Raw genomic sequence first — 20740 nt, 5'->3', positions numbered from 1 at the left:
ATTTCTGCGTTAATTAGCATTCATGGAAAAGCTATCTAGTTAACTTAAAAGTTTGTGCTCTAAAAATATTACTCAGTTGTGGTTACAGATATCATAGATGTCACTCAGCCAATCCTTCTGGTAGGAAAGCCTGCTTTAACAATCTCTGTTGAGTATCGATTTCCCGGAAGCAGACTCAGTACATCAAAGAGTCAGCTGCAAATCACCGCACTGGCCCTTTAATGATAGGTACAAGGTGTGGCCCTGAGTTTTCATTTCTTAACATGCATATCCTTGTTTTATTTGGTTTAATTTAATCCTCAATAAAAAGCCAAAAGACCAAAACAAAGAGAACGCAGAAAAATCTGACTACATTCACCATGACAAAAAATGTATAAATATTTAAGTGATTGACATAGTCATAATTAAATATCTCACGGGTAATACATTTTCTATTTTAAATAGGTAGAATAAGTTCTTGTACTATTGATAGTTCACATGTCAAGACTCATAACAAAATGAATAATTTGTACTAATATATTAAAAATATATCAATAAAAAAATAGATACAGTGCTATAAATAATAATGAAATAGTTATTGTATTTAATACTTAAACTTAATTCAGCATACCCAGAATAATAGCTACTTAGTATAGTTCTTAGTATTTGTTCTTAATGAAAAATATGGAAATTACCATAGTATAATTAAGAACAGTTTAATAATCAACATATAATAGCATGTTGCACATATATAATCCAAATAACCCAAAATATTGTGTGTACAGTGACTAAAGCTATTCACAGGATTGTAGCAAAAACTATTATTAATAATCAGTTTGTACAAGGTCAATTTTGTCCCACGTTGTGACAACATTACACACGGCCTTCAGTCCAAAATCCTTGAAGAGAAGAAGCGCTCTGGAGCAGCACTTTAACGCATCGTTGTAGTCCTAATAAACTACAAGTCCCTTGACCTCCAGCTCTACGGTCGTAAAGTCGTGTAGTGCACTGCTGTACTAGGTTTTAAACGTCAGGAGCGAGCGGGAGTGTTTAGGACTGGACTTATTCAGCACAGCAGTGTTGTGGTGAAGGTGATATTTGTTTCTGTTGGGACCAGACTAAGTAGTTGTTTAGCGTTAAAATTTGACTGTATGTAATTACGAACTTAATCCGAGGAGCGGAGGAGTCAGACAAACGACAGTTTAATGTAGCTAGTCAGCGGATTTCAGATGACGGACTGGGGCATGAGAGGCCGAGTAACAGCCACGCTCTGTCCCACGAGCATTTGCTGGCTAGCTCGCAGAAAGTTGCGTTTTATAATCGTATAATTTGCGAGGGCGTAATATGTTTCTGAACCGACAGTTGGTCATAACGGCTCAATTAGCATCAGTATTAGTGTTGTAGTTGTGTTAGCATGGCGTTAGCAACATTAGCCTAAAGCTAGCCACCGGTTTCTCTGAGGGGAAAATCTACCCCAAAACAGGATTACATCCTTATCAATGCAGATCGTGAAGTCAGCTTGTATAAAACCCGATAGGTGTCTTCCTGTGTTGAATGAGCATGAAAACTTAACTTTATGTTCTGAGTCGAGTTGGAAACTGAATTACTGACCGGTGCAGCAGATGTAAATACTGCTTTAGGGTGGATTGTCCGTCAGTGAAAACAGCGCTCTCAGCGCTTTTATAGTGGAAAGGTGGGACAAGCTTTCTAGAAAAAACGAGATTGTTAAAGCCAGAATATTCATCCACAGAAGGTTATGTCTTATGTTTATGTTTCAAAGTTTAAATGACTTATAATTTATGTTATTTATTGTAAAACACTTAGTTAGTTAGTTTAGTGTACAGTATTGTCACCGGACAGAGCTGGTTTTAGAAATCAGGACAACGCTGAAGCACAATTAAAGGTAAATCTCGTTTGTCCTACAGGTGTCCTGATGGCGACTGACATTGTTGCGCAGTTGGCCGACTCTCTGGCCAAGACTGGAGTGGCGGAGGAGGGAGAGCTGAGCTACAAAGGCCAGGGAAGAAAGCTGGATGATGCCCAATCAGGTGAGCTGTCAGCTTTGTATAAGCTAATGAGGCTTGATTGTCTAAAGTCTTGGATTTAATTAGTTGTCATCCTTAGTCCACAACTCTATAGTTACCGTCCCTTTCTGTTTCCCAATCTCTAACCCTTAACCCTTCCCTTCTGACCAGTGGAGGAGATTGTGAAGGAGATAAAGGATTTCGAGGGTTTACAGGCTCTGAGGTTGGAGGGCAACACTGTCGGTGTGGATGCAGCACAGGCCATCGCCAAGGCTCTAGAGACTAAGAGCGACTTCAAGGTGCTTACTCACGACGTTTTTGATTATTCTCATTTTGAAAGAAGTCAAGAAGTTCATCAGCTTTTTAACACTTTTTAACCAAGAGATTACTTTGGCAGGTTATTTTTTGTTCTTCTGACAGTGTATCTTTGTCTCTCTCTTTCAGTGCTGTTATTGGAGTGACATGTTCACAGGTCGCCTGCGCTCTGAGATCCCGCCTGCCCTGGTAATGCACTATTTTTTAAGCATTATTCCGACCTCTAGTCAGGATGTGCCCTTCCCCTATATTATTATACATGTGTTACTATGTCTCTGTCTTCCTTTTGTTACTGTGCCCTCTTCATTCTACCACTTACTCTGTCTCTTTGGCTCCTCGTGTTGTAGAATTCACTCGGAGACGCTCTGATACTGGCGGGTGCGCGGCTCACTGTTTTAGACCTCAGTGACAACGCCTTTGGACCAGATGGGGTAAAGGGCATTGAGAAGTTGCTCAAGAGCTCCGCCTGCTACACACTGCAGGAGCTGCGACTCAACAACTGTGGCATGGGCATCGGAGGGGGCAAGGTAAGTCATGAGAACATATTCTGAAGATGCTGCATGTCTCCATCTACACAAAAAATATTTATGCACAAATGCTTCCTAGATCCATTTGTTAGATCCATTTGTTAGATCCACATGTTTATCTCCTCATGCTCAGATAACACATCTCTGTTTTTTGGGCTCCTCAGATCTTGGCTGCTTCCCTGACCCAGTGCCATAAAAAATCCACCGCAGACGGCACCCCACTCAGCCTGAAGGTGTTTGTTGCAGGGAGGAACCGTCTGGAGAACGACGGAGCCACAGCCCTCGCACAGGCCTTCCAGGTACAGGAACAACTACTGCTTGAGCTTTGAAAACCTCATGTGTAGACTGACGCAGTGTTTTCTTATTGTTACTTTCCTTACTGGAACCATTAGCGTTATTTATATCAAATACTGACCTCATACCAGTTTATATCTACACAGCTCATTACATCAGTTATTTGAGTACTTTAGTTCACTCTGTTTTCCAGACGATGGGCAGCCTGGAGGAGGTCCACATGCCCCAGAATGGCATCAATCACGATGGTGTGACAGCTCTCGCCACAGCCATGCAGCACAACACCGGCCTCCGCATTCTCAACCTCAATGACAACACCTTCACTGAGACGGGGGCTATCGCCATGGCTCAGGTACAGAGACATCAAACATTAGCATCATGATGGTTTGAATTTGAGGGGACAGATGCTGCCTGTTAACTGCTCCTTGTAGAAATGATGGTTGATGTTAATAAATAAATGTTTTTGCAAGCTTTGCCTCATGTGGCGCAGAAGAAAAGTGGAGCTTTAGGAGTGTTAAACACTGGACAATAGAACCATCAGTTTACTTCTTCTAATAGGTCTCCTTTAAGGCTTTAAAGCTGTTGAAGCTGTAGAAAATAACACGCGGCAGGGGGTCGAGGGCGGGAGTTGAACCCGGGGCTGCCCTCTGTATATGGTCATCGATTTAACCCCTGAGCTAAACTGGCGCCCTAAGCAAAGTCATTTTACCTTCTCGAGCCTTTCTCTAGACAGATTTAGAAACACTGTCTTGTTGGAAAGAGGGACCTGCTCAGTGATATCTGCGTCCTTCACAGGCCCTGAAACACCTACGCAGCATCCAAGTGATTAACTTTGGAGACTGTCTGGTGCGGCCAGCAGGAGCCATAGCTATCGCAAAGAGTGTATCAGAGGGACTGCCAATCCTCAAGGTGAGTGAGAAGTACACTGTGCTACCAACCTGGATCAGTTCTGCTCCTCTTAGAGCATTAATCTACTGGACTGACATGTTGTTGGGTGAAGTGTTGTGACCCCAGGTCATACACACCTGCTGATTGTGATCATTTCTGTCATGAATTTATTCTGAAAGGTCCTTATTTCCCTGTTTTTTTATGATGTTTTGTGTAATATATTTCTTCTGTTCAGAGTAAATATCCTCCTTCTTTGAACAGGAACTCAATCTGTCATTTTGCGAGATCACAGAGGAAGCTGCTCTCGCGGTCGCTCAGGCAGTGAAAGACAAAGACCAGCTGGAGAAACTGGACCTAAATGGTACAAACCTGCAAAAAGATAATTAGTTATTTTTCAGTGAAAGTATAAAGGATGCAGTGAGGAGCAAATATCTGTTTTCCTTCCAAAAGTACAAAAATCTGCTTTAAAATGTTTTGATATGTGTTTTTAAAGAATAGATGTCTTTACATTTTTAGGGCTTCTTCTTTGGCGTATTTTTAGAGAGAGATTTCCTCTCTGTTAAAATGTGTCTGCATTGACTGCATTATATAGAATGATCTCTTTTGTTTTCAGGTAACTACCTGGGAGAGGACGGGTGCAAAGCTCTGAAAGACTCCATGGAGGGAATGAACATGGGCGAGCGTCTGGGATCACTCAGGTAATCGCGTCCTACTTAAGCTCCTGCGGTGTTTGTGATGAAATCTGTGTAGACATGTAGGCGTGCTCAAAGCTGGCCTAAGTCATCTGGGAAACACTGATACCCCTTTCCCAAAGAAATTAGCGCGTTGACGCAGGTTTTTCAGACCCGGGAAGACGGCTTATAGATGCCGATTGTCTCTTTTCCCATTGCCAGTGAAGTATCCTCCTGTCTGTCTCTTTTCTGCTGCGTCACCGTCTGACATCACAAATGTGCCAGAGACAGGGTTAGTAAACAGTGAAGATGTTACGGTGGTTAGGTCTTTATTGTATCTATTACTCATTCAGTCTGTTTATCAAACTCAGCGCTGACAAATTTGGAACGATGTTTGAGCGCTGCTCGGACGGAGACGGGCGGAATTTGTAGCTGAGATGACGAGGAGTCACAGAAGTTACAGACCAGCATAGCATCACGCCGGAAAGGGGGCGGAGATTAGCGTGTCGACACGGGGTTTGTGTTCCCATCAATGCCGATCGGAGCCGAGGCGATAATTACCCGGGTCGACTGCAGAGTCATTTGACCCGGGTCTGAATGTTGATTGTAGTGTTTCCCATTAAGCAAAAGAGCCGGGTGTTAGCTGTTTTTTTGACCCATGGGAAAGCAGCTTTACCGTGAAATTTAGTCTCAATTTATGGGAATAACCAGCAACATGATGAGTTTGTTTTCCGTCAGTGTCGGGGTTGTCTTCCTGTTTTATGTCTGAGGTTATTGAGACTTCTGTAGATCCCCTATCCCAACTTCAATCCTCCCCATGGCTCTGATTCATAAACTTTTAGTTTCGGGGCCAGAGTTCATCACATCTATATCTCATCCCAGAAGAAATCCTTCCCTCATGAGCTGTGTTTTTATTTCTTCCTAGTGATGACGAGGGTGAGCCAGAAGACGATGACGATGAGGACGAGGATGAAGATGAGGAAGAGGATGAAGAGGACGTGGATGAGGAGGAACTAGAGGAGGAAGAGGAAGAAGAGGAGGAAGCAGAAGAAAGCAGTGGCATTAAGGTCAGAGAAATGTGTGATGAGGGATTTTAAACTCATGTTTGTTTAGTGTTGTGCTTTAGTTGACTTTCTTTCCTCTCTCCTCTCCCTCGTAGTTCTCCACCCCTGAATCAGCGCCTCGAACACCAGACGTCTCCTCCTTCCTCAGCTTCCCGTCTCCAGACAAACTGCTCAACCTGGGGGCCAAGAGAGCGATGCTCATCGAGCAGCAGGTGAGCACAGGAGAGGCTGTTACTGACCTGAGAGAAATGCCTCGAGTTACAGCCGAAGACGTTGCATCAGTATAATGTGTGTAAAGTAGGGCTCCCATCAGTTCCTTCTCTTCTCTGAGTTTAGGTGGACGTGTCCGATGCTGCAAAAACAGCTGAAGCTTTCCTCAAGATCGCATCTGTGTACAAAGAGGAGAACAACGACGTGAAGAGTGCAGTGCTGGAGAGCATCGGTGAGCCATTTTGTCTTTGTTATTGTACTCACACTTTCTGTCAGAAGAGCTGGACTGACGAGGAGGAAATCACTCTCCGATTGACCTTTGTCTCTATTAAAGAGGGGGTATTATGCTGTTTCACATTCTAATACATATAATGTTAGTGTTTGATGTCCAGACTAAACGTGGGTGAAGTTTCAGATCTGTAGTTAAAGTATGTTGGAGTAATCCCCAGGCTTCTCAGCTCAGTCTGCAGGCTGCTGTGAACGCCAGGTTTCACACAGTCTGAGCCTCGGCAGGCTTCGGAGAGCTGGCCAATCAGAAGAAAGCAGGCTTGTAGGGGCGGGGTTTCTTAAAGGGACAGAGCTGACTTGAGTCGTTTCAGTCAGAGGGCCTGCACAGTTTTTTAAACTGTTAATTATGCTAAGCTAATCCACAGGTATCACAGAGTGAAATATGACGCTTGAAATTAGCATAATACCCTCCTTTAAAGCCTGTACTTTTTAGCATTAGCCTTTAAGAGTCTGTGCTAACAGGACACACATTGTTGGTTTTCTCACAGATGTTCTCCTGAAGAAAGCTTTCGCCACTGCTTCCTTCCAAGGCTACGGCTTCGTGTCATCGTTGTTAGTGCTGCTCGGACTCATTAAGGTACGCCTAATAAGTTAAGATACAGATTTATGTCTTTCCTCTCTGTCATTTTCTTCTCTGAATTTGTCCTCCCTTGCTTTAAACACCCTGTCCTCCTGGCTTTTTTAGAGCGAGGACAAGGTGAAGCCGATGCGCGTGGCTCCCGGTCACCTGCACGCCTTGGAGCACGTCGTTCAACAGGACTACTTCCCCAAAGAGAACGTGGCTGTGCTGGAGGCCTTCTTGTCCCGGTAAGGGCGTGACAGAATGAGCCAATCAGCAGGTAGCTTCCAGGTACTAAATACTCTAATTACCATTCATGAATGTTTTTGCACTTGGGGTTCGTCGACGCGGTGGTGGACACACTCTGGGCTGGTGAATTTTTGAGAAAGGGTTTATTCACTTTTTGTTGTTGGACACGTGTTTTTCTTTCTACCCATTTATCACACCTTAGAGGACATTAGGAATTTATCCTGAGAGTCGGGGTCCTTAAGGCTTCTGTCCTGGTTGATTAGGCAAAAGCCCCCCTGTTCTTTACTACAGATCACAAAATTGTTGGTGCAGCAAACTCTCCCTGAGCTGCTACAGGAAGTACATGACAACAGCGACTTTTTTTATCTGTCTGTCTGATCATGCCACGTCAAACAGTTGATCAAGCTTGTTCAATAAAGAGCTTGTTCCCCTCTCGTAAGCAGCTAATTTAAGCCGTATTTGTAGCCTATTTTTCATCAGGAGGTGGGTGCTCTCTCCTTTTGCTCCTGCAAAAGCCAAAATAATCCACGGCATTTCAAATGAGAAGGCAAAATATTTCAATAGTTTAAGGATCAGATTTTCTGTAAGAGTTAAAGACGTGATCTTTTAATCTCGTGTCGTCCTTCACAGAAACGACAAAGCCCTGGAGTCGTGTGGAAATGCCAGAAACAGCCTCCATTCAACACTGCAGAGAGTCAGGCCTGAGAGCTGAGGACAGTGAACACACACACATGCACACACACGCACGCACACACACACACACACACACACGGACTGAAGTTTGACTGATCCCTGATGGACCTTTTCACGCCGGCACACATGAGCCCAGATTTGAAGCCGAGCAGCACTTACAGAACAGACTCCACTCGCTGTCCCTCGACACCTCAGCGACCCTCCTCATCGGACTCTGGACTGGACTTGAATGTTTTGTGTTCTGCAGCCGACTTTGCTCTTATGGTGTGGACTAACCGAAGTGCTTTGTGTATACTTATATAACCACATGACTGCACTGACAGCTTGGTCCAAATGCTCTTCCCTTTGCAAACTCAGATCTGTGCGATCGAGCAAATCTGATCTGGTCCCATTAGCTGATGTACATTTTCTAACTCATATCACTTGTTTTATATCATATTAAATACTATGCTAAAGAATTATAAAATTAAAATGTGTAATGACTTTTAAATATTCTCAAAATAAATTACAAATGAACAATCGGAAGGGCCGACAGAAGGTTAAATGTATTTCCTGCCGTTAATGGGGAGACGAGGAGCACAGTTTTTGGATTTGTGTTACAGAAATAAAGCTGGTTTGAGTGTTGGGTCGTGTTTAACAGTTTTTGCAAATTGCTGTCATGAAAACAGAAGTATAAGAAAAATGAGCAACACAACAGCCGGCTTTCTGATGCCACAATAATTGGTCTTTTTAATCCAGACGTTTTTCACCCTGTGAACATAATTTTGTAGTTTATCGTCCCCACACTCTTAGCCCAAATGAGTTGACTTTACTAGAATTTGCTTGGAAGCTCGTTTCCTTACCATTTGTTTTTTCACACAGTAAAAACTAAAGACAATTAGTCACAGAAATAAAGAACCTAAATTGGATGCAGCAGACAAAACAAGCTCACATTAGTCATTACGTAAAAGACCATTATTATTACCAGCTCCAGTCAAGCTTTAAGACATATAAAAAGCTCTGCTTGAAATGTCTGATGTGTTTTTCTGCAAAATACGTTTAATTACTTTGTAAAATGCCTCCCGAGTCGTCTCCTCCTTCTCCCTCATTAGGCCCCGCTCACTTTGTGCTACGTTTCTCCCCTCGTAAAATTACAGCCAAAAACAAAACTCGTCTCTGCCATCGTCTAGTGAAAACTTGTTGAAACTTAGCTAGCTTGAAATGTAGTCATTAGTAGTAGCAACGTTAACGTTAGTAGTCAGTAGTGAGTTTACAAAAATGACGATGACAGTTACAGCTGGCTCGCGCTCCGCCAAAGTGGTTACCATAGGTTACACATAAAGATACGCATAGCGTCACTCCGTCCATTAACGGGATTGGCTCCTTAGTTTCAGCTTCAGCCTGTCCTTGGTACGCTGCAGTTTAAAAGCAGACAGGCCCAGCCATGGAGATGAGTGCTCACGTTGTCCCTGATATGTCTTGTAGCACATGAAGAACATCTCATGGAGATGTTCACAGGAGGGGGTCTTTAAGGTTGTTTAAACTAATACATTTTACTTCTATAAAAGTTGAAGGGAAGGGATTTAACTACACGCTCTTATGTCTCAATGTGTTGTAGCAACTTGCTCATTGAGAGAGACGGATGCAGCTTTTGCAGTACATCAACCCTTTCATGACATTGATGGTTTAATCAATTCACGAGCATGTATAGAAAGTACAGCTGGTGTCACAACACAGCCTCCGAATCAGCTTTATTTTCCAGGTATGTACACATACAAGGATTTTAACTCCGGTTTAACTTTGCACACTTCAAACATTAAATATTAAAGTGATATGTACAAACCTACAAAAGACAATAGTGCAATATGATGTTCCCCTCGGTCATGGCACAAACTAAGGACCAAAAGAAAATGATATTAAATAACATAAAACAACATCCTCTGCATGCACACATTACTGACGAAACAATAAGAGCACACATGCAACAACTGAACAAACTAGACTCAGAAGTACACATGACGCTCTCCCTTCTACAGAAACTTAGCATGCTAAGTTATCTCTGCTTAACATGATCATTAAAGTGCACTATTAGCTGAATAATTGAAACAACTAATTTGTTTTAGTAATGACAGTTGTTTTTTTTTACAAAACATAAAAGAATAAAGTGAAATCAAAAGTTTAAATCCGGTGTTTGTTGGCACAGTCGTCAAAGAAGTGTAAAGCCCTGACAAGAAGAGTCAGATCATCTCTCACTTTTATCAATAAATACAAATCAGTTTGACCTACAAACCCAGTTGCTTCCTTCCAATGTTTCAGCCTCAAACTGGAGAGAAAATGTAAAGCCCGGGTGTTAATTTGCAGTGAGGAGGCGCAGGGATCAGGGGTCAGGGCGGAAGAATTTACCAAAGCCGTGTTTGTTTGCTGGTCAGACCTCAGCCTGTGACGGCAGGACACACTCTGAGGATGACTGAAGCCTGAAGCAGCAGATTCACTTATTGTCTTATGACTTGACTTGACTTATTTTAATTCACGACGGTGTGACGTTCTCGATGAAGGTAAGTCCGTTTTCTTTATCACTAAGTTTGGTTAAGATTTTACCTGATGTGTTTGGAGGTTTGAACTTTCTTGGGACTACTGCTGAGCTGCCTCGTGTGACTCTAGAGCAGGTTTAAGATATTGAAAGGTAACTACAGGGTTTGACAGGAAGCAGCTACATTTCTACATTTGAAAACAAAAAGATATTAGACATAAAGGCACACGGACATGTTCAGATACAATCAATGAGTTTAGCATTTATTATATATTGTGTTTAAAGAGCTGTTTCTCTACCTTTGTAAATAACTTCTTAATATCATATTCTGATGCATGTTTTTCTGCCACAGATGCATTTCTCCCCCGCTGCGCTCGTCCTGCTGATTTCAGCGTTGAGTTCCCCCACTGATGCAGGGAAATGTCCCAAAATGTGCAGCTGTGACGGCGCCAAACTCACCGTCGCCTGCATCAGCAAGAACTTAACAGAGGTTCCCCCGACTGTAGACGAGGTGAGGAATTCAAAAGTAAAGTTCAGTGCCTCCTTTCACCTCCCAAAAGTGTTTGAGGAGGGAACATTGATGTGGGATGTTTGGTATCTTTCAGATGTTTCTTAAAGTTGAGTCTTCATGCCTCCAAATTAAGTGGCTTTGTTAAGACCTCTTGCATGTCATTCACACTGCTGGTGAGAGATGTAAAAGTTAATACACTTGTTGTCGTCTGGTGCATACCTTTATCTTGATCCAGTTCTGTTCTTGAATTGTGCTTCTGCCACAGATTACACTGAAGCTCGACCTGAGGAATAACAACCTGCGGGAGCTCCCCAGAGGGGCGTTCACTCACACACCCTACCTCACCCACCTCAACCTGCAGCGCTGCAACATCATCATAGTGAGCGAGGGCACTTTCCGGACCCTGGGTCGAGTCGTCTCCCTGAACCTGGCTTATAACAAGATTGACGTCTTGTATCAGGTAGGAGGACTTCAACGCGGGCTCTAAAGCATTTTGGAGACATAAGTTTATTAATATTCTCTCTTTCTCTTCCTCCTTCCTCTGACCGGACTGTCGCAGGAGTCCTTCGACGGCCTCTCCTCCTTGAAGGAGCTGCACCTGGACCACAACCGCATCGAGGAGATCCAGCCTGGAGCCTTCACACAGCTCGGTTTCCTCAACATGCTGGGCCTCACACACAACCAGCTGGTTTACATCCCCAACATGGCCTTCCAGGTACTCCACTTACAGGTATAGAATTTGCATTTTTTTACTGCACCACACGTCAGCGTTAAGGATGAATTAATCCTCTCTCCAGGGCCTGAACAACATCAAGTGGCTTCGTCTCAGCTACAACTCCCTGAACAACTTGGCCCACGAGGCGTTCGCTGGACTCTTCACCTTGAACCGCCTCAGCCTGGACCACAACGAGCTGCAGTTCTTCCCCACGCAGACCATGAACAGGTCAGACAAGCTGAAGCATTTTATGGGCTTTTTAAATAATATTAAACATTTTATTTTACCTTTATAATGGGAAACAGTGCTAGATATTCTCTTTATCTTAATCAAAACTACAGATGGATAGAAGAAGAGAGAAGCTGATGTAAAAGTAGGAAAACCAGAGGGAGTTCCTTGAATCTCACTTCTAGTCAGTCATGTCGTCTAAAGCCAGATTAATCCACTAGGGGGCGCCACCATCCATAACATGACGCATTACGTTTAGATAGGATTGCAGGTATTTTTGTAGACAATAACAAAATTGTATAATATCTCCAGCTGTTTCTTTTAAGGCTACAATCATTTTAAGTTTATCATGCTATTTAGTGATGGACACAGTATAAACAAACACATTTAAAAGTTATTAAACTACCTCAAATTAATCATCAGCGTGAACCTGCAGGTTTGAGGCTCCTGGAAAGTCACCTGCTTTGCCTTAATTTTGTTTATTAAAATCCAAAATATTAATTTTTTTTGTTTGTTATGACTAAAATGATCTAATTAGGTTATAATCAGTCGGGATGAATTTAAAATTTTAGCCACACGTGTAAAAGGATTCACCATGGGAAAGTCCAAACAAACAGGAAACCACACAGAACCTTTGAAAAAAGCTCAGAGAGGAGCCCTACGCCCAGGCAGAGGCAGAAAGAGCAGCAGGGATGGGCTCCTACATCCCTCCAAAAGTGGTCCAAGTGAAGAAACAGCCTGTGGAAGAGGACATGGACTGAGAGCTGCCCACTGTACCTCTTGGACTGATTAACTCAATAACAGAAGACTTCATAAAACACATGTGCTGTGCTGTCACAAGCTTTCAGTGCATCGTCAAATGCTTTTTTTTTGGGTTAACCTGTTTAAGTCTGTCAGGAAAAGTCTTAGCTTATTTCAGGTAATGTTACGCAACATGTACCTTTGTTAATATTGAGTATGTGTAGAACTGTGTGTATGAAAAAAACTCTAATGTTGAGAACTTGATGGATTCCCTTTTGAAGCCTTTTGTTTGTATCGACGTGTCACTCTCCTCTTTCCTCCCTGTAAAGACTCCGCGAGGTCACGCGCCTCGACATGAGCTTCAACCCGATGACCTACCTCGGGGAAGAATCCGTCTCCATGGCGAAGCTGACCCACCTCTACCTGGACCACATGTCCCTTCAGGACCTGTCGGACCAGGCTCTGTCAGGGGCCCCACAACTCTCCCACCTGGACCTCAGCCACAATCAGCTCCGGAACTTGGAGCCCCTCTTGGGCCCCAAAGAGCTCAGGAGCCTCAACCTGACCGGTAAAACTGTGTCCTGACATATTTAATACACACTTACAAAATGTACGAAATGTTACGGTAGCGCTGTCGCCTCACAGCTAGGAAGTTCCTGGTTTGAATCCTGGTTCGGACGTAGGCGGCCTTTCTGTGTGGAGTTTGCATGTTCTCCCCGTGCATGCGTGGGTTCCCTCCGGGTACTCCGGCTTCCTCCCACAGTCCAAACACATGCTTGTTAGGTTCATTTGTGACTCTAAACTGCCCGTAGGAGTGAGCGTGAAAAGGTGTCTGTCTCTGTGTGTCAGCCCTGTGATTGACTGGCGATCAGTCCAGGGTGTAACCCAACCTCTCAGCCAATGACAGCTGGGATAGCCTCCAGACTCCAGATAATGGATGGATAGATCTTTAAATCTTTTCTCATCTCTCTTAAAGGCAACCCGTCCTACTGTAACTGCTACATGCGGCCCCTGAGGCAGTGGGCGAGCGTCAGACGCGTGAAGCTGCTGGGAGCCTGTGCTGGACCTCCTCACCTCTCAGACGAGCCGCTGCAGGCTGTTGATCCTCAGAAGCTGCGCTGCCGCAGCAGAGGGGAGACGCTGAAGGACGAGTTCGAGAGGGAGGACGAGAGATCAGAGAGCGCATTACCCACAGCAAAGCCCAAGCCAAAAGTCAAGTGTCCAGCTAACTGTGACTGTGATGTGAGTGTTTTCTGTGGAGACAAGTATTTATTAGTAGTCCACCTGCTGTACACCTGCTGCATGTCCAGCACTGAGCTGCAGACAGACAGTGTGTGCAACTAGCGAGGGAAAAAAGTGCAGCATTAACAGCTAAAGAGCCTGATGTGTTCCTCTGGAGGTTGTATGAATGTAGACCAACAACAGCTGAAAAAAGAGTGAGAAAAACAGAGAAAGACCACTTCAAATGACGCTAATGTTTCATGCTACGAGCAACTGTTTGTACACTACTGTTAATCAATCGATTTGACTCTCCTCAGGCGGACGCCCAGCACGCCACATGTGAGGGCCGAGGTCACACCAAAGTCCCGCAGGGCTTCCCCACCAAGACGCAGCTGCTCGACCTCCGCAGCAACCACTTCCACTACCTTCCTGCCAACAGCTTCCGGGGCAGCGGCCAGGTGGTTTCTCTTCACCTGGAGTTCTGCAAAATCCACGAAATAGAAGGCGGTGCCTTTCAGGGGATGAAGAAACTCTATTATTTGTATCTCTCTGACAATGACCTCACATCTTTGGAGCCTGAAGCCTTCGCTGGAGCGCCGGAGCTCACCTACCTGCACCTCGAGGGGAACCGGCTGGTACAGTTCCCCGGATCAGGTCAGTGGTTACTCAAGTTGGCTGTATGTGAATTAAAGTTACAGGAAATTATATTCAGGGGTTCAGGGGTTACAGCCACACCCATTTCTATTAGGTGCATAAATCCAGCACATAGATATGAATGCTGTTTTTAAAATCACGTCTTGGAGTTCATTGATCTGGAAGAATTTAACACAACACGAAAAATGTACAAACAGGGAAACTAGTCCAACAAGCTCATATAGCTTTGATGGCCAGGTGTCTGCTTACTTCTGCAAATAAAGTGTATGTATAAAAAAAATTTAAAAAAAGATACTGATATTTGTTGTCTCTTTGTTTCTCCTGCAGCGCTGAAACTCCTACCAAGTCTGTTTGTGTTACACCTGGAGAGAAACGCCATCTCCAAAGTCGAGCCCTCTGGCTTGCTGTCCTCAGTGACCCCCAAACTCAGAGAACTTTACCTGACAAATAACACCATAACTTCTGTTGCCAAGGGGGCTCTGGACTCGGCTTACCTGGGCATACTTCACCTGGATTCAAATCAGCTGACGGAGATGCCGACGCACGCTCTGTCTGAGGCTGCTAGCGTGGAGGAGCTCAGCCTGTCTCACAATTCAATCCGCTGGGTGGGACCAAACGCATTCCAGCCCGTGTCCCAAAGTCTGAAGAGGCTTTACATGGATCAGATGGGCATGGAGAAGGTACGAGAGCAGGACAGCATTACCTGAAACTAAACTGCCCTGTCCATCAAGCAAACGTTCTGTCATTATTGTTACCTTATTATCTTAGTTAAGCATGTTAGCATGCTAGTATTTGCTAATAAGCACAAAACACAAAGTGCAGCTGAGGCTAGATTCACAATATTAACTACTCTGACGCCATGCTAAGAGCCCAAAGACCTGTTTCTGATCACCTCTTGAACTTGTACCACGGTTCAGATGTCTCAGGACGCTCTAGCGGGTCTGGGTCCTGGTCTGAGGGCTCTAACCGTGAGAGGAAACCAGCTGGAGGAGCTTCCTGACCTGAGCCCACTCAGCGGCCTGGAGGTGGTCGACCTGCAGGACAACCCTCTGCTCTGTGACTGCTCTCTGCTGCCACTACGCAGGTCAGTGTATGACGTCCCTGGAGTTTATTCTTTAAGGAAAAATTTGAGCTATTAATAGCAAAATGTAAGTATTTCTAATTTTTTGTCTCTGTCCCTCAGGTGGATAGAGAACATAACTCTGGAGGTAATAGCTATCTGCGCTAACCCTCCTGAGATCAGAGGTCAGAAGGTCAGGGACGTCAAAGTCTTCATGTCCTGCCCAGAAAATGTCTCTCCTCCAGACGAGAAGGTTGTTGTTGTGGCCTCAGGTGGACTTTCAAAAGTGAAGAAACCCAAACCGAGCCTCTCAAAGACTCCTGCAGTCAAAGCAAAGGCCAAAGCTAAACTACCCAAAGCAGCCAAGAAGAAGCCCCAGAAGAAACCTGTATCATCAAATGCAAAACATAGCAAGAAAATACTGTAATACTGCATTTTTTTTAAAATAAAGTATTGAGTATTAGATCTGTGTGGAATTTTCCAGCACTCTTTGTAGTCTGAATTTAATGTATGCCCATACACAACATCAGTATAAAAAACACAGTAAAGCAAAATGAGTCAAGAACGTCTCATTGAATACTGAGTTGAGCCATCTCCGAAAAATATAACTGTAATGAATGATGGAGATTAAATAAATCACTAATATAGGGTAGAAATCATCCCAACCATGCCTCGTTTTCCAGCATGCATAGTGCAAGACTAAGTGCACAGTTTGTTAAGTTTGTTGTTGCAAATGTGTCTGTTTGAAATATCTTTTTTTATGTAGGTGGTTTTCATTTTCGTTTTGTTTGTAGATTTGACTATTATGGAGGGGAGTGTTGCATTACTTGACTCTAGCTTAATGCTCGAGTTTTACGTTAAATGGCACGTTCTCTTTATTACTATGCTACGTACATGCTAAAATATTGCAAAGATAAAAGTTCTTATCTGATAACTGCACACTGTCCATATGCATGTACTGTACCTAGCATATACACATAAAACCTGTACTTGGATGCTTAACTCTTTTGTTTGCTGCTCTCCTACCAGAAGGTAACTATTTGAACGAGATGCTTAATATAGTTCATAATACCAACGTACATATTTTCACATTATTTATTATAAATATGCCGCTGTGTAGTGTAGGTGGTTCCATGGTGTAATGGTTAGCACTCTGGACTCTGAATCCAGCGATCCGAGTTCAAATCTCGGTGGAACCTAACCTTTTAAACAACCTTCACTCTATGTGCATGTACATTTAAATATACCGGTATGTGCTTACTAAAAGCAATGTAATCAACGTTTTTTTCCCGGAATTAGCCGAATATAATAGAAACGACTTCGAATCCCGTGGTAAGCATGCATTCACGTGGTGTGAAAATAATCAGAAAAATTTGTTTCCGAAAGTTTCCAAAAATTCACGTAAAGGAGTCCTGAAATTGAAACAACTGGGCGAGTCGGAGTTTGGTACCCGACTTAACAAGTTCACAGACTTGATGTCATTTTACAGTAAAACATCGCCGACTAAAGTCATTGTTGGCTTGATGGTTAAAAAACTACAATAGCTTAAATTGTATTAAATTACGTCTTGAAATATATATTTTACGTGTTTAAAAATGTGTGATATAGTATTAAGTTGTAATTATTAATTTCTGCACACGTTGAATGTATCAACACATTTGTTTTATTTACACATTAAGACTCAAAACTCGTACCAAACATACCAAAATCGAAAGAACGACTACCCAAATCAAGAAGGGGGGTTATCCAAGGAGCATTTGAAGGCAGCATGACGCACCAACGCCGACGGACGTACGTAGTTTCTTCCGGGTTATTTGCTTAACGTCAAAATTCTCAATTCAAGATGGCAGCAGCTATGGATGTGGATACGCCAAGCGGCACAAACAGCGGAGCCAGCAAGAAACGATTTGAAGTAAAGAAGGTACGGTTGTAAAAAATTAACTTATTGTCTTAGTGTAAAGAGAATGTTAAACCGATCTGCAGCGCTAAATGAACTTTAAAACAGCTCGCAACGAACTAGCCACCTGCATCTAACATTCTACCGCTAGCCGCTAGCCTACCGTTAGGACAGTAGCTAGTTAGCTGTTAGCCTGCCTTAAACAGGGCATGAATTCGCATTTCTCTTTTTGGGACTAATGCTAGATTAAATGTAATAACAAGATCCTACGGTGATGATTAACCCTCACTATGGTGTAGAATAATCACCAAACCAGAAAAGTCATCCCAACGGTTACGTAAAGCTAATTAAACATTAAACAACAAAACTCTGATCTGGGTGAGCTAAGTTAGCTTAGCTGTGCCGCAAATCCTGTGATTCATAGCCACCACAGAATCCAAAGCTGAGGCTAACCTAACTGCAAGACTGTTTTAATCCACGCCAGATGTCAAATAATAGTATATATACAGCTGTAAACCATTAATAGTTAACTACCATACTTAGTACTTCAAGATTTTGTTGTCAGTTGTTAAGCTGAGCTTAAGGTTAAGGGGTTGAGTTAGGGCAAGGGTTAGGCATGTTATTGTTATGGTTACGGTTTGTCAACTACATCTCTACAGTGGTGTCAGAAAGACATTCTGAAGTCTTAATCAGTCAATCACATCGTGTCTTGTTTGTGACTCTTTTCTCCCACCAGTGGAATGCTGTGGCACTGTGGGCCTGGGACATTGTGGTGGATAACTGTGCTATCTGTCGGAACCACATCATGGATCTCTGTAAGTTCACCCTTCACACAGGTTATTGGTGGACCAACAGACATGTTGAGTTTATAGAAGTTGTAAGCCGCTAAATGATCAGAAATGTCAGCCTGTTTTGTGATGGCATTGCTGACCCTTTTTCTCCCTCCATCATCAGGTATAGAGTGCCAGGCCAACCAAGCTTCTGCTACCTCCGAGGAGTGCACAGTCGCCTGGGGTGTCTGCAATGTGAGTTTCCATACCCTCCTCTAACATATGTCACTGACAGTGATCTGTTTTAACTATTTCCACATGTAAGTTGTTGTTATATAGTTATATTTAACAATAAATTGGGTCCACTATTTCCGACTCACATCCATTAAACAATTGCATAAAGCTGTCTATGGAATACAAAGAGTTTCAGGGACAGTGCAATGCATACAAAGATGACGCAAAATCAATGTGAAGATGTTCCGGAAAATGATTCCATATTGGCAAAAACGTACCCAGGGCTTTATGAGTCTGCGTCACGGATGAATGGCTGAAATCCACTGCTTTTTCTGCCTGAACAGTTGGGAATAAAAATAAGTCTAGCAAGAAGTAGTAGCATTAGAACAACCCTTTACAGTGGAGAATAAGTACAGGGAATAACTGCCCTAGTTGCTTATTTAAAAGAATAACAGTCACATGGAACCTGTTTGTGCTTGGCTGTACAGTAAAGTTATTAATGTCTCTTTCTTCCTTGTTTTATTTTCTCCCTCTCAGCATGCCTTCCATTTCCACTGTATCTCTCGCTGGCTGAAAACCAGACAGGTGTGCCCTCTGGACAACAGAGAGTGGGAGTTTCAGAAGTGAGTATCCACTCTTATAGATTAAAAGTCTTTAAACTGCTCAGTAAATCCTCCTATGGTTGCACTTTTTGTCCTTCTCTGTGAATATTTCTCAAAATGAATATCTGGATTGACCGTGTGTTCTCTCTCCCTCTCTGCTTGTTTTTACAGATATGGACATTAGCTCTGTTATTATTGACCTTTTTTCTCGGCTACTACAAGAGTCACTCTTACTGCTCCTCAGTTCCCCCCTGCTTGTAATCCTAGCTGTTATTTTACACCCATGTCTTTGTTTTGGTATGTTGTAAGTACACAAATAAACAGAATTGTTGACACAAACAAGTGTTGTCTTGCTTGTGAAGGAGGTTGTAAAAAAAATGTAAACACAACAAAGGTGTGGACCGAAAAATAACAGACTCAACATGCCCTTTGGTTTGTGCAAAGACTCAGGTTAGCACATTACATTCTGGTCGACAGAAATCTGTCATCAGTGAGGAGATTGTTCTCTGTCAGATCAGCTGTGACGCAGTGTTTCAGGGACAGGCCGTGTTAATCCTCTGGCTGAATGACAGATGCCCTGTGTGGATTATGTGTCCCGGTGACCCGCTCTCCATCTACGCCTGATTTTTACTGCAGCACCTGAACTCACTTCTGAAGGCTTGCTTATATGTACATTCAAAGTTTCTGTTAAAAGCAACAGTGATATCCACTAAAAGACAACGTGTTAATAAAACCTGATTATGCTGCTAATTGATTGCAGTGGAAAGTTAATTTATCAGTACTCCATTATTATAATTTTTAGGTCATTTCCTGCGAAAACTCAAAATTTTGAGGATTTGCTTCCTTACTTGTGTTCTCTAAAAGTGAACTTTACACCGATCAGCCATAACATTAGGACCACTGACAGGTAAAGAGAACACAACTGATTATCTCGCTTCAGTGGGTGGGATACGTTGGGCAGCAAGTGAACATTTTGTCACCAAAGTAATGTGATGGAATCAGGAAAAATGGGCAAGCAAAGGATGTGAGCGACTTTGACAAGGGCCACATTATGATGGCTAGAACAGTGGATCTCAAAGTGGGGTGCTCGGACCCTAGCCTGGGGGTCTGCAAAATAATCATAATAAATTAATAAGAAAATATATAATTGTGCTTTATAATTAAAAAACTGCATGTCTGCAGATGACGACCATTTACACCAATGAAACAAGTATATTGTGTCCATTACTCCCACCCTTATTGGCTTTGGCCCAATAGAAGCTTACATGATTGTTACACATCAAGTCAATCTGTCATGACAAATGTTCTTCTGTTTATCTCTGTGAAACAGGTCTGAAGTATTTAGGTTTTTAAGTTTTACAAAAGAAATAGTTCCAATGGCATCTGAGAGTGCAAATGATAGTAAGCATGTGCTTAATCAGTGTTACGATTATGAGGGGGTCGTTGGAAAATGATCTCCCCTGCAATTGGTCCCTGGCCCCAAAAAGTTTGACAACTCCTGGGCTAGACGACTGGGTCAGAGCATCTCCAATACTGCAGCTTTTGTGGGGGGTTCCTGATCTACAGTGGTCAGTAACTACCTAAAGTGGTCCAATGAAGGAAAACCAGTGAACTGGCGACAGGGTCATTGATGCGTATGGGGAGCGAAGGCTGGTCCGTGTGGTCTAACCCAACAGAAGAGCTACTGTAGGTCAAACTGCTGAAAAAGTTAGTGCTGGTTCTGATTGAGAGGTGTCAGAACACAGTGCATCGCAGTTTGTTGTGTATGGGGGTCCGTACACCCCTGTCCACAGATGAAAGCGCCTACAATGGGCACGTGAGCATCAGAGCGGGACCA

The 20740-nt window shown here is 43.2% G+C and overlaps 3 protein-coding genes and 1 non-coding gene across 7 annotated transcripts; all 4 read left to right on the top strand.

Moving 5' to 3' along the window:
- Positions 1–1008: 1008 nt before the first annotated feature.
- On the top strand, positions 1009–8376 carry LOC138604153 (ran GTPase-activating protein 1-like). 4 transcript variants are annotated; one of them, XM_069676015.1, is made up of 16 exons: positions 1009–1070; positions 1905–2027; positions 2175–2302; positions 2448–2507; positions 2666–2845; positions 3010–3144; positions 3333–3491; positions 3935–4048; positions 4289–4388; positions 4641–4725; positions 5624–5765; positions 5858–5974; positions 6099–6204; positions 6749–6837; positions 6946–7067; positions 7699–8376. In XM_069676015.1, the coding sequence occupies exons 2-16, from the start codon at positions 1913–1915 to the stop codon at positions 7778–7780; spliced, it is 1734 nt and encodes a 577-aa protein (XP_069532116.1). In that variant the 5' UTR covers positions 1009–1070; positions 1905–1912; the 3' UTR covers positions 7781–8376. The 4 variants fall into 4 exon arrangements, with proteins under 4 accessions (XP_069532116.1, XP_069532118.1, XP_069532119.1 ...); XM_069676017.1 differs by having other exon boundaries at positions 6946–7110; positions 7699–7784; XM_069676018.1 differs by having other exon boundaries at positions 6946–7099; positions 7699–7772.
- Positions 8377–10289: 1913 nt separating this feature from the next.
- chadla (chondroadherin-like a) lies at positions 10290–15827 on the top strand. The gene is made up of 11 exons (XM_069675742.1): positions 10290–10295; positions 10623–10781; positions 11047–11241; positions 11341–11496; positions 11579–11724; positions 12795–13033; positions 13442–13707; positions 14004–14340; positions 14668–15020; positions 15258–15424; positions 15524–15827. The coding sequence occupies exons 1-11, from the start codon at positions 10290–10292 to the stop codon at positions 15825–15827; spliced, it is 2328 nt and encodes a 775-aa protein (XP_069531843.1).
- A 700-nt stretch (positions 15828–16527) lies between these two features.
- On the top strand, positions 16528–16599 carry trnaq-cug (transfer RNA glutamine (anticodon CUG)). Its single transcript has one exon. It is a non-coding gene; the product is annotated as a tRNA-Gln (tRNA).
- Positions 16600–17237: 638 nt separating this feature from the next.
- Positions 17238–19231, top strand: rbx1 (ring-box 1, E3 ubiquitin protein ligase). The gene is made up of 5 exons (XM_069676144.1): positions 17238–17321; positions 18034–18112; positions 18252–18322; positions 18839–18924; positions 19075–19231. The coding sequence occupies exons 1-5, from the start codon at positions 17244–17246 to the stop codon at positions 19085–19087; spliced, it is 327 nt and encodes a 108-aa protein (XP_069532245.1). The 5' UTR covers positions 17238–17243; the 3' UTR covers positions 19088–19231.
- The last annotated feature ends 1509 nt before the right edge of the window (positions 19232–20740 follow it).

The sequence above is a fragment of the Semicossyphus pulcher genome, unplaced genomic scaffold (assembly GCF_022749685.1).
Source record: "Semicossyphus pulcher isolate SPU_LCO1_2020_fin unplaced genomic scaffold, fSemPul1.0.p SCAF_25, whole genome shotgun sequence".
Lineage (NCBI taxonomy): Eukaryota > Metazoa > Chordata > Actinopteri > Labriformes > Labridae > Semicossyphus > Semicossyphus pulcher.
The sequence above is the reverse complement of the archived record's forward strand: the minus strand, read 5'-3'. Positions and strand labels throughout refer to the sequence as shown.